The sequence below is a fragment of the Populus euphratica genome, unplaced genomic scaffold (assembly GCF_000495115.2).
Source record: "Populus euphratica unplaced genomic scaffold, PopEup_1.0 scaffold5.1, whole genome shotgun sequence".
Taxonomy (NCBI): domain Eukaryota; kingdom Viridiplantae; phylum Streptophyta; class Magnoliopsida; order Malpighiales; family Salicaceae; genus Populus; species Populus euphratica.
Genome location: NW_011499848.1, coordinates 762,527 through 775,404, shown reverse-complemented (window position 1 = coordinate 775,404; position 12,878 = coordinate 762,527). Strand labels below are relative to the sequence as shown.

The 12,878-nt window shown below is 32.2% G+C and overlaps 1 protein-coding gene across 1 annotated transcript; it reads right to left on the bottom strand.

Annotated features, from left to right (window-relative positions):
* Positions 1 to 4,325: 4,325 nt before the first annotated feature.
* LOC105112495 (Leucine-rich repeat protein kinase family protein) lies at positions 4,326 to 9,926 on the bottom strand. Its single transcript, XM_011008215.1, has 3 exons — positions 8,214 to 9,926; positions 6,220 to 7,761; positions 4,326 to 5,326 (listed from the first exon to the last, which is right to left on the bottom strand). Exons 1-3 carry the CDS (start codon positions 9,112 to 9,114, stop codon positions 4,740 to 4,742), a joined length of 3,030 nt encoding a protein of 1,009 aa, XP_011006517.1. The 5' UTR covers positions 9,115 to 9,926; the 3' UTR covers positions 4,326 to 4,739.
* Positions 9,927 to 12,878: the final 2,952 nt, after the last annotated feature.

Genomic DNA, 12,878 nt, shown 5'->3' with positions numbered 1-12,878 from the left:
AAGTTCCTGGTGGCGGTGGGACCGTTTTCTCTGACCGAGGAGCATCGGGTTTTGCTGGTGACTCTGGGTAATGTACTGCTGCGGGAGGAGGTTTGAATTCGGTGGTTTGAGGTGGTGAGTCGTCTCGGGGATGAACTCTGTCGGCCATTGTTGATGATTATTGATCGACTCGGTGAGTTGAGACTGATGCTTTGTGTCTGTTAACAGATCAGAGAGGGAAACGGAAATGCAGGTAAGAGATTGTGCTGTGTCGTGTCTGGTGTTTTAAATAGGCGTGTCTTAAAGATGACACCGCGTGAGAAATTATGTAATTATTTACTCGAATAAGGGGTAAATGGGGAAGTTCACATGTTAAAGCGAGAAAAAGAACGCGGCGTTACCGCGTGAGGGATTAGCTTTTGACATTTCGTTTAGATACGTTACATAATGTTTTAAAAGTGTGTTAGGTATTAAAAAATATTTTAAATTAATATTTTAAAAAATAAATAATCCACCATAAGGATGTGGTGAATTTTATTTTCCAATTTAAAGAATAATAATATATAATTTCAATAAATAACAGCAGAAAATAAATATTGCTGTGCTGTTAGGGATCCCAGGGCGTTGTTTTTTCCTCAAATATCTTTTTTGTAAGAACAAAAGATTCGGTGATGCCATCAGAACTTGTAATAAGACGAGAAAATCATTGTGGAAATCATGTAATTTGTTGTCAAAATCATAGATTATTAATTTTTATGAAGACTCGGAGGAGAAGGAATCCACAATATTTTAATTATTTGAAGCCGTAATTGTCCTATAAATTAAAGAAATTATTTTTTTTCTAATTAAAGGGAGAAAATTATTTTGATTGCAAGCATTAACTCAGTGGCTTTATCCAATAAATCAAAGACATGGTACGTGTGATATAAAATATTATTTAAGAAGAAAAATAGGTGGAAGAGCTATTTAATTATTAATCCAAAATAAAATAAAACAGAAAAATCCCAATTATCGTGCCAATGCTAAATCATGGAACAGCAAAAAATATTTACTTGCCAAAAAGAAAAGACTGCTTTTTAATTTTTTTTATTTTTACTAATATAAATATTTGTATCAGTTTACCATTTACGTATATTTTAATTAATTTTATTGACTTTGAAATAAATAAATATATAAGTTTTTAATGAGCTTGAAATTTATAAAATTTAAATTAATAATTTTTAAAAAATAAATTTAAAATTTAATTAATTAAGTTATATCTCTTAAAATTTACTCTTCTATATAACACGAGGTTTCATATTCTAGCTTATTGTCGATATTGAGCAGTGCTGCTAAGTATTAATAAAAAAAGAATAAAAAGAAACTTTAACATATAATTTATTCAATTAATAGCTAGGATTCATAAAGAGCTATTTTATTTTAAATTTATAGTTCAACTGTTCATGTATAGTTTTGAATTATTTTTTATTATATAACCGTGAGATATTACCTAGCTAGTAAAACTGAATCAGTACTAGAACCAGTAATTAGATCGAGAAACTAACAGAAAAAAGTTAATTAAATAATTAACTATGATTACAAGGCACCATTTCTTGGACTTTGAGAGGCTCTTCTTTAGTGTCCGTCACCAAGCATCTTACATGTAGATATAAAACAAAAAAAAAAAAAAACAATGGATTCATGGAATGCACGTTGTAATTAACAATGTGTATCATAAACTAAAAAATGGGACGGTAAATATAGATTTTGTTCTTGATAAATCGCGAAATTTAGAGAGAGAAAACGATGAGTATTTGATAAAAATAATAATTAAATTCGATAAAAATAGAATGAAATACTGGATTCCATCTCTCATATCATGGATTCACGATTAGGGAAACAGTTTGTAATTCTTTTCCTTCTTGAACTATCATTTGCATGAAGAAAACATTAATCTCCATAACGTTTATTTATTTTATTTTTTGTTGTGCATAATTATTATCATTTTACAGCAAGAGAAATCTTATCAGAGAAAGAAGGGATAGTGAGCAGACATAGTAATAAAAAATGTATATATAAGTTGATCACATGCCAAAAAAACATCAAGAAAAATAATGATTAGGGATCAAAAAGATTTCAGGACAAGAAGAAACAATAATAAAGAGAAAAAAGAAGAAACAAGGCAGGGAATGCATGATATGCATGTCCTGAGATATTTAGCCAAGGAGTCGATCAGATTATTGCCTCAGTTGCAAGCTCTTCTGTCTCGGCGGGAGAGGGAGAGGGAGAGGGTAACTGGGTTGAAAGAGAGAGAGAGAGAGAGAGTGGATTTATTATATAGCTTGAGATGAGTAAAACATGAAGGACAGTTCATATATTCTTCGATGCCAAGAAGACTGTAACACGGTTTGAGAAGCCGGAACAGTCAAAGGGTTTGTAAGGAAACTAAAGATGTCCTAATGAGTTTGAGAATATAGTTTTTGTATTGGGTAATTAATTAATTATATTAAAGAATAAAAATTATAAATATTTATTCTAAAGATCTTATGTTATATTTATAAATCATGAGTATTGTTTTTTTATAAAAAGAAAGCTTTTTAAGATATAAATATTTCTTATATTTATATTAATATTTGACTAATATTTGATGAGAATATAGTGGATTTTTGAATGAATTTTAAACACCTAAAAAGCTATAATAATATTAAAGTTTACCGTATTAAATGTAGTTAAATCTATAAAAGAAGATTTTAAGGTATTAAATGTAGTTAAATCTATAAAAGATGAGTTTTTTTATAAAGCTAAACCCATGAAAGAATGTTTATTTCCATGGACATGCTAAGGGATGATGCTCTTTAATTGTCAAGTCTAAGTATCTTGAGTTTAATATATTTGTTAGACTTATATTGTTTTGGAATTGGTTAAGTGTGAAGTACAAATGCATTAGACTTAGTTGACTGTTATATCCAAGTATATTGGATCTAACAGATTGTCAAGTCCAAATGTTTTGAATTTAAAATATTTATCAGATTTACATTGCTTCGAGCATGATTGATTGTTAAGTTCATGAGTCTTGAGTCTGTTATTTTTATCAAACTCACATTACTTGGAACTTAGATGACTGTCATATCCAAATACTTTAAACTTAGTAGAATGTTGAGCCCAAGTGTTTTGGATTTAACATGTTTATTAATCCATATTAACTTTGACTTAGTTGGCTGTCAAATTCAACTGCTTTAAACTTTGAGGAATATCAATTTCAAGTGTTTTTGGTTTAACATGTTTTTTAAATTCATATTGCATTAGATATAGCGGGCTGTCAAGTCCGAGTGTTTTGGGTTTATTATTTTTAACATACTCATGATATTTTTATGTTATCTTGAAAATGATTAACTATCAGGTATTTTTATGTTATCTTGAAAATGATTAACTATCGAGTCTAAATATTTTAATGTAAAACTTACGTTATCTTAGATATGACTAATTATTAAGTTTAAATATTTTAAATCTAGTCATTTATGTTACTCTTGAATTTTACCAACTTATTAGTACAAAATAATATTTAAATTTACTGATGTTAGATCTAATGTGCTCAAAATTTGACATATTATCAAACTGGCATGTGTCTGGGCTTAACAATTAAAGCATGTTAGGTCATTACAGTTTTTCAAACCTGTTAAAAATAAGTTTATAGGAAACAATGCATTATCCTTAACAGGTGCATGAAAGAATAATTTGCCTGCTAGTTGGCACTCGGCATATCTGATAGGGACAGCCTACCTTGGAGGGGAAGACTAATTTGGCCTTTTTATTCTTGCTTCGAGGTTTTAGGGATATACACTTAAATTCGGGACAAGCCCCTCCCGATTTCTTGCTGCCTAATTAAATAATACGAATTATTTTTATTCTTAACATAGGAGTCATGAATACACGCAAAAAAAATAAAATGAAATGAAAGCTCGTTAAATCAATATAATTACACTAATGTAATTGTGTTTGAACACGAATTATTAGGTCTCTTATTCTCGAATTAGATGGCCTTAACTTGGTTATTGATAATATTTATAAGCAAAGGTGCAACGAATCAGTTCTTGAAGTCGTTACGTGGCTTCATTATTTTTCAAGGACATTAGGCTTAATTGACGATTTTATATTAGATTTTCGAGGAATTAACGATTATTCAGAGGAAAGACAATTCATCGTCAAATCTTTTTTCCAGGAATTCTTAGTTGATTTATACCAAGATTCACCAGAAGTGCTTTAGTTGATGTTAGCTGAGACTTTAGTTGTTAGGAGTATTATGATAAGCATAGCCTGTTTTTAGAGGGCAAACATAGAAAGAAAAGGATTAGGTGAGTGCCATGGCATCATTCAAACATTTCTCCTTTTGCTAGAGGAGCAATGCTCTTTCCCATTCTTACAATGTCAAGAACAAAAAAGGGTGAATGATTAATAAATAACTTGCAGCCAAAGAATATCTTTGAGTCTAGAAAGTAACTTTGTAAAGAGTAGAGTATACCTTACAAGATAGGGTTAACAAAGAATGGCTTAACCCATCCATCTGAGAGAATTTATTTCCCTAATTTCCCCAGGCTAAAAGAGCCAGTAAACCACCTATACAAAGCCATTATTCAAAGGATCAACTGCAGCGTAAGAACATTAACAGATATCGAAACAATTAGAAGCAGTATCCCTCCAAAAAATAAAAGAACAGTAATAGCAATGAACTGGGTTAGTGGCAAAAACAATGGTTAGAACTTCTGTTTTCTTTGAGGTGCCTCTCATGATGCTACTGTTGAAAGATCTTCAAATACAGTTTTCATGTCAGGCCTTTCGGATGCTGGTAGGATGCATCTAAGAGCCACCTGGAGCATTTCATCAAGAACTCCGGGGTCCTCTGCGTTAGGGGTATCCGTAAGCAGCTTGTCGAAGCACTCACTGGAACGGTTTTCTTCAGACAATAACCTTACCCAGTCTGTCAGATCAACCACTCCTGGATCTGCAGAAACTATCTCCCATGAACATTTTCCAGTTAGGAGCTCTAACAAGATAACCCCAAATGCATAAACATCACTCTTCAATGATGGGCAGGGTTTACTTGAACTAGCAAATTCAGGTGGCCGATAGCCAAGAGCACCTGCATTCAGAACTTGTTCTGCCGTGCCAGCAGAAGTCAATATTCGATGGAGACTGTAATCGGTGAGCAGTGGATTCATGTTTGGGGGTTCTAATAAAATGTTTGTAGATTTGAGGTTTCCATGGGGAATTGCTCTTTCATTGTGTAGGTAGTTTAGGCACCGGGCAACATTTACAGCAATCCTCAGCCGATCATCAAGAGATAATGACTGAAGTTTCCTTGGCTCTGATTCTGCACAAGACACAAAGGTAACCTTTAATTCCCTAAAAGGAAAGTTAATTTATTGCATAACATTGGGAAAATTCAGAACAGAATCGACGGAGAATTTCTATACCAGTAACTAATCTTCCTTGTCTTCTTCATAATTTTGCACAAGAGGGGTTTCAAAGCCAATGAAGTGCATGAGGCAGCAATAGTTCCAATTTTATTAAGTCATGCTTATCACACGCACATGTTCCATAGTCACAGCCGAACAAATCAAGAAATACTAAAACAGCTACATAACAGGACATAGGTTTACAGTTCAAGCACAATTCATAAACCTTGAGGAGCAAATCATTTCTGCAAGACCGCCCATGCCATATTTAGAGAGCATTCAACCCCTACATATGCAGCTAATCTGCTAGTTGAAGCAATAAAGCGAGAACAGAACTGCTCAATTCACTTTAAATGGACACCATTGTTGGAAACAAACAAGACCAACGCATGTAAAAGCCTTTTGCTAGTCTTTAATATTGAACTAGTAGGGTATAAATACTTGATATCGATACAATTACACAATACAAGTCATTGCTACAGTCTTTATTATTGAACAAGTACTGTATAAATACTTCATATCGATACAATTACACAATACAAGTCAACTATTCTCAATAAAAACATGGGCGATAGTACGAGGAAACTTTAGTAATTTGTTTAGTTATGACATATAATAGAACCTGATTTGATGTTATACATGTCAAATGATAGAATAGCACACTGAGTATTTTTATAACCAAAAGAAGGGGAAAAGAGAGAAGTAGATGAACATTTTGCGGCACATAGAGAAAATTGTTCAGAACTCTGCGATATATATATATATATATATATATAACAAAAATTTTGCCTCACTAGAGATGCCTTACCTTGAAGATAGAAGGCCAAACATTGCGCATTGATATATTTTGATATTATCATCTTCTCATGGTCTCTTGGACCCCAGTAGTAACCCTGAAGAGAAACTAAATTTGGATGTCTGATGCTCCCGAGTTTCTTTACTTCCCTAGCAAAATCCTTCTTCCCTTTTGCTATTCCCTCTTTTAACCACTTTATCGCCATTACATAGCCAGAGTCAAGTGTAGCTTTATATAGCGCACCATGGCAACTCCTTCCTACAACTTCTGCTGGAGCACATGAAAGTTCTTCTGCAGTGAAAGTTAGAGAACCATCAAAGAGATGCAAATTCCCAGCCAACTTATCAGGAGATTTGACTCTCAGCACCCCAGGAGTATCAGATGATAGCGGGCTTTTAGAAGGTGATGCATTTGAAGATGACAAATGGGGAGAAGTCTGCCCTCCATCTTTTGTTATTGATTCGAGATGCTCTTTAGACTTGTGTGGAACTGAGGATGTGTTCCCTGGATCATATGCAGACCCTATCTGGGTTAGGCAGTTACTTTGGTGGAAGCTAAGTGATGCAGATGATTGGCTTGGATTTTTGTTGACTCTTGATGAAGAGATGGAAGAACCCTCCTCCTCCAGGACACCTTCACTTCTCTCATCTCCTTTCAAACTTCTGGTACCATGTGTCGGCTGATGGGTGCGGTAATAAATCACCATAGACAAAAGAGCAATTAAAGTAGCAGCACCAACTATACTTGCAATCAGGGCAATTTTAATAGCAGGTTTCATACGAGATCGACCCCCCTTCAAATTCACAAGGGCTGGAGGCCCCTTTGATGAGGATGGCAAATAAGGAAAAATCAACAAAGAATTTCCTGGATGGAAAGCTGAATCAGGAAACCGCCTCAAGTTATCAGGAACCACACCAGAAAAATTGTTAGAAGAAACATCAAATCCTTTCAATCCGTCAGGAAGGTCCCCAGGGATGCTGCCTTTCAGTTTGTTGTTAGATAGGTTAAGATACACCAGGTTAAGGAACTTACTGATCTCTGGGGGCAAAGATCCCTCTAAAGAGTTGTGTGACAGGTCTAGAGACACCAAACTCAAATTTTCTCTAGAGTCGTGGACCTCTTGAAGAGGTATTTCCCCCGTGAAATTGTTGGCTGACAGGTTGAGGTCAGTCAGTGTTGTTGAGGTGAAGAAATCTGGAAGGAGGAACCCTGTAAGAAAATTGAGGCTAAGATCAATCACCTTTAGTTCAGAGTATGTACCCAACACCGGTGGAAGATCACCATTTAATGAGTTGTTTGATATCTTCAATGTAGTTAGCCTCAAGAATTGAGAAGTTTGGTTAGGCAAAGTTCCTGTCAATGAGTTTGAACTCAACTGAATAACTTCCACGTAATTTCCCCAGTTCTGGATTCTGGACAAATTCCCTGTGAGCATATTATTACTCAGATCAATGGTGGCGCAGTGGCCTACAGTGGCTGGTAAAGGGCCTGAAAGTTTGTTTGAAGATATATTCAGCTTCCTCAGAGTTGTAGAGGTGATACTTCCTACTGGACCTGCCATGGATTTGAATCACTTAAAATTACAGGTAAAATTAGATCATAAAAACTCTCAGATTTAAAATCAATGGATAACTTTTGACAACTATAACCGAAAAACATACTAGAAGGCTGGGAAACAGAAATCTTTACATTCCAAATGCTTTTCAAGTTGCTTACTGCATTAAGAGAGTCTCTACAATAGTAGTTATCAATATTTTACAGATTTTACATCGACTTTCGATGTTCAGACATGGAAGGGACAAAAAATATTTTTTCCATTATCCTCACCAGGGTTGTTATAATTTTACATGTAATTAAACGGATCATTCCAATGCTGCAATGCGCAAGAGGGAATAAATAGAACACCAAATTAGTTTTAAGTCTACTTCTCCTGAAGTTACAAGGAAATGTGAAGGAGTGTATGTGTAATAGTTAAAGACTGCCAAGTGTTGTTAAAAGCAACATACCTTCAAGTTGATTAAGGCTAAGATCCAGTTCAGTCAACACCATCGAGCTATCTTGCAGAAGAGCTTCTGGTAAAGACCCTGATAACTGGTTGCCACCAAGCCTAAGAATCCGAAGAGAAACAACAAATTTGAAGGGGGGAATAGCCCCAGTTATCTGATTATTGCTAACATCAAAGACCTCTAAGCTGTCAAAATACGGCACTCCATCGTGAGCAAAGAGCTGCCCAACCAAGTAATTGTGGCTTGTATTCAAATACTTGATTGATGAAACAAAGTTAGCATTTCCGAGTCCCAAGTCCAATGAACCAGAAAATTGGTTGCTGCTCAAATCAACATGAACCACATTGTCCAACTGGGATAGAAGACTCATTATATCCCCAGAAAAACTATTATGCCTCAAATCTAAGAACTCCAAGCTCTTGAGATTGCCAAAACCTGAGGGAACAATGCCTTCAAAATTGTTTGAAGAAAGATTCAGAAGCACTAAATTCTTCAACTTTGACACCCCAGAAGGTACAAACCCATGAAAAAAATTGGATGAAAGATCCAGAAATTCGAGGGACTCGATGGAACCAACATTCGAGATGGTGCCCATCAACTGGTTGTTCGAAACCGACAAGTTTCGAAGCATTTTAAAGCCAGCAAGAACTGGGAAGCTGAAGTTTCCAACAAGACCAACATCATTTAGAGTGATTGAAACCACATGACCATTGACACAGATAACCCCGTACCAGGTCTGAGGACACCCATCAGATGCCAAGGACTTGCCGTCCCATGAATCAAAAACTTTCCCTGATGGGTCTTCCTCAAAACCCTTCCTGAGCTCCAAAAGTGCTTTAAAATCAGATTGTCCTAATGCAGCTACTACCAACAACAATAAAATCAGGCAGGTCGTTTGCATTGTCCCAAGACTAGTTCCAAACCACAAAACGACCAATATGAAGAAAGATTGAACTGGTTTCCGAGCAATATCAAATGCTACTTCATGAATGTCACAAACAAGTGAAGACCATAAGGTTCTAGTACAAAAGGAGTGAAATCAAAATGTAATCACCCTAAATGCTACTTCAGAAGAGAATCCAAGCAATTAGTCAACACATTGGAGGATTGAAGAGCAAAATGAACCAAAAACAACAATTACTCCCTAACATAAGATTCCCAAAGTTAATCCTAGCCAAAAATCAAAAACCCCATTGTCAAAAAAATGGAAACTTTTAAGTCCACTCAAGTCAAAATACGCCTAACATGAGAAAAAGAAAAAAAAAGGCAGAAACCTGATGAAATGAAGACGACAAATTTGCACAAATTCTACATCTTCATCAGCTAGACAACTCATGGAATCCAAGCAAGAAATTTTTACGACAACGTGAATAAAAACATGCAACCCAGTTGAATAACATCTACTCCTTTTTCCACAGAAATGTACAAAGCAGAAGGGGAAAGTTCGAAGAGCCTGACAAGCTTTGTAAATGACCGGACAGTATGAGGTTACAAATGTTGGTGGCTACCTAGGAATGTGAAGATACAGCGAATAATAGAAGAAGCAAAGACAACGAAACACAACCAATAAGTCTAAAACTGGTGAGTGAAGGTAGGAGGGAGTGAAGGAGTGAGAGAGCATAGCAGATCAGACAAAGACAGGGAGGCGGAGTAGGTGAGTGGTGTAATGTTACTATATTATTTGTCAAGTTGGAAGTATGGAATAAATATCAAGAAAAGGACAGGTTTACTTTTAAGGCAATGCCTGGTTACCTGGTAAGAATAGGATAAAAAAATTGAGGTTGAGTTGGCTTCAGATTAGCTTGTGATTTTGTAGTTCCTAGAAACAAAGGTTCTGCGAATCCCAATGCATTCTTTCTTTGAATCAGCTCATCTTTCTGTTGATGCAGGGTTATTAATAGCTGTGCTTGGATGGTGGTAAATGTAGAATATTTCTTTTTTTATTAAAATAATTTTTTAAATTTTTAATTTTAATTTCAATATTAATACAATCTAAAATGATAAAAAAATATTAACTTAAAACAAAAAATGAAAATGAAAATCTAATTAAAACCCAAACTATTCTAGTGGTAAACCTTATTACCGGTCAACTCTATTAGTTAACTTGAGATTACATAGAGATAGTTAAAATTTAATTTAATTTAAAAAAATAAATTTAAAATCACACGATTTTAATTTATTTTAAAAAGGACAAATAATATTATTTTGAAATAACTTGGATTAAACCATTTAACTTGTACTTCTAAACGAAGGGGTTTGATATTATTGTTGTTATTATTATTATTATTATTTTGGATTGGGTTACGAAGGGGTTTGATATTATTATTATTATTATTATTATTATTATTATATATTTCAAAATCATAAGGATACCATATGCATTATAGAGATGCAATTTTCTCATGCCATGGTTCCACAAAAGGACTGTCTGCCTACAGTCACTATGATGAGTATATTTGCCGGTTCGAGAGCTACTCTTTGGACTGTCCTCTAGCAGAAGTTACTGTATATATTGTGACAAGGCATCCATGTCGTCCACCGGGTATCCCAGGCAACTTGGATGGACTGTTCTATCCTTTTCATTTAAAAGTTTAAAAAATATATTTTTTTATTTTAAATTAACTTTTTCATTTAAAAGTTTAAAAAAATATATTTTTTATTTTAAATTAATATTTTTATATTATTTTGATAATCTTATATTAAAATTAATTTTAAAAAATAAAAAATATATTTTTAAATAAAAAAAATAAAAAATAATTGTTATCATATAACCATATACACAATTTTTATATTCACATTAATTCATAACCAATTTAGTCTTTGTTTAGCTACATTTCTGATAATATTTTTATTTCAAGTTTTGATTAATTTTTATACATTAAAATTAATTTTTTCTTCATCAATCATTTAATTTCTGATTATTTAGGGATGTAGTTTCTAAAAAAATTTAAATTTTTAATAAAAATTATTTTTTTATATGTTTTGGATTGTTTTAATATACTAATCTTAAAAATATTTTTTTAATATATATATATATATGATACTTTTAAAAAAAACCATATCAATACTTTCAAAATGACGTTTAAAAAGGAAGCTTTCGTGGAAACATTCCGGTGCTTGGTGTTAAATCTAAAACTCCAGATGATCTAGCACGCCAAGCCTCCACCCTTCAACAATCAGGCATAATTATCATATTAATTAATTAATTGTTAATAAAAAAACTAAATCATACATTGAGCCTTGGAAAAAAACACATTAATGAGTTATTTGGAACTAATTCTTTATTGTAATTAATTAATTTTATTTCATATATTACCCATCTTTTCTTTATTTTATTTTCTTTATTTTATTTCTTTAGAGGTTTCTTAAAAAAAATAAGGGTATTTTAAAGAAGTTAGTTTTAATATTAAATTTTTAATTTTTTAAACTGTAAATCGAAGGAGTTGACATTTAGTCTTTTTATTATTTTTTTTCAAGGTTAAATTCTATTTGAAATTTAATTATTAACACTTAAAAGATTTCAAACTTGATATTTCATTAAAACATTTAAATTGAATTCAATTCAAGTTCTAAATATGTTACAACCTAAGAAATAAAGGGTAATTTGATTTTTTTAATAGAAACACATTATTTATTATTATCCTTTGTCATTTAATGGTATTTTTTCATGTCAAATTTGATGCTTGTTTTTTTATTGGTATTTATTTTGTTTTGATTTTTTTTTATATTTCATCCCTCGATATTTATTTATCAAGCCATAAGTTTTAAAACTTAACGCTAGTTGATTTTAATTTTTTAGGTTCTTTTATAAATAAAAAATTATTTTATTTTTTTAGAATTGATTTTCATTTTTGTTTCACTTTCTTTCCTATATGATTATTCAAATCCTATGATCATTGTTGCAGGGTTAACTTAAATTTTTTTATTTTATTTTAAAGTTTTATATCTAATTATTTTTTTATTAAAAATTTTGCTTTTCAAGCTCTTGTATTTGCCTTCTATGTCATTAGCTACGACCTCGTTATTATTATCATGAGTTTTAAAGGTTAATATTAGCTAATTTTGGTTTTTATACCTCCTTAAAAAAAATTAAATTAATTTTATCATCCTACATTTTTTTTCTCACTTTTCTTTCTACAGTAATATCTTGATATCATTCTAGGTTAATGGGTTAATCCTAGCAAACTAGAATCTTTTACTTTTTTTTTTTCTTAGAATGAATTTTAAAATAGTTTCATGTCTTTATATTTTTTCAATAAAAAATTTTTTTTGTTGTTTTGTTGGGTTTGCCTTCAACGTATTAAATCCTAGTTTCATAATCATAATCACAGGTTTCTAAAGTTAAAATAAATTGATTTTGATTTTTTTAAGATATTTTTAAATTATTATTTTTTCAATTTCAACATTCAACACTTATTTTTTTAGGAAATGATCTTTGTTTCTTTTTTTTTGTCTTCACTATTCTTATTTTTTTGAATCACAAGGTTAGCGGGCTAACATGAGGTGATTCAAATTTTTTTTCTGTTTTACCATTCTATTGTTGAGCTCTGTTGTTTGATTCATTTCACTTTTGTTTGCAATTTTTGTTACTTTGTGTTTGCATATATAATCATTTGATCATATAAAAATTTTTTTTTAGAAACATAGTTATTAAAAAAACTATTA

Excerpts from the sequence above, each read along its gene's own strand:
- LOC105112495 (XM_011008215.1), bottom strand. The coding sequence starts at position 9,114 with ATGCAAACGACCTGCCTGATTTTATTGTTGTTGGTAGTAGCTGCATTA. Across the intron at positions 7,762-8,213 it reads TAGCCTTAATCAACTTGAAG|GTCCAGTAGGAAGTATCACC; the intron begins GTATGTTGCTTT and ends AATCCATGGCAG. Across the intron at positions 5,327-6,219 it reads TTTGGCCTTCTATCTTCAAG|AATCAGAGCCAAGGAAACTT; the intron begins GTAAGGCATCTC and ends TGTCTTGTGCAG.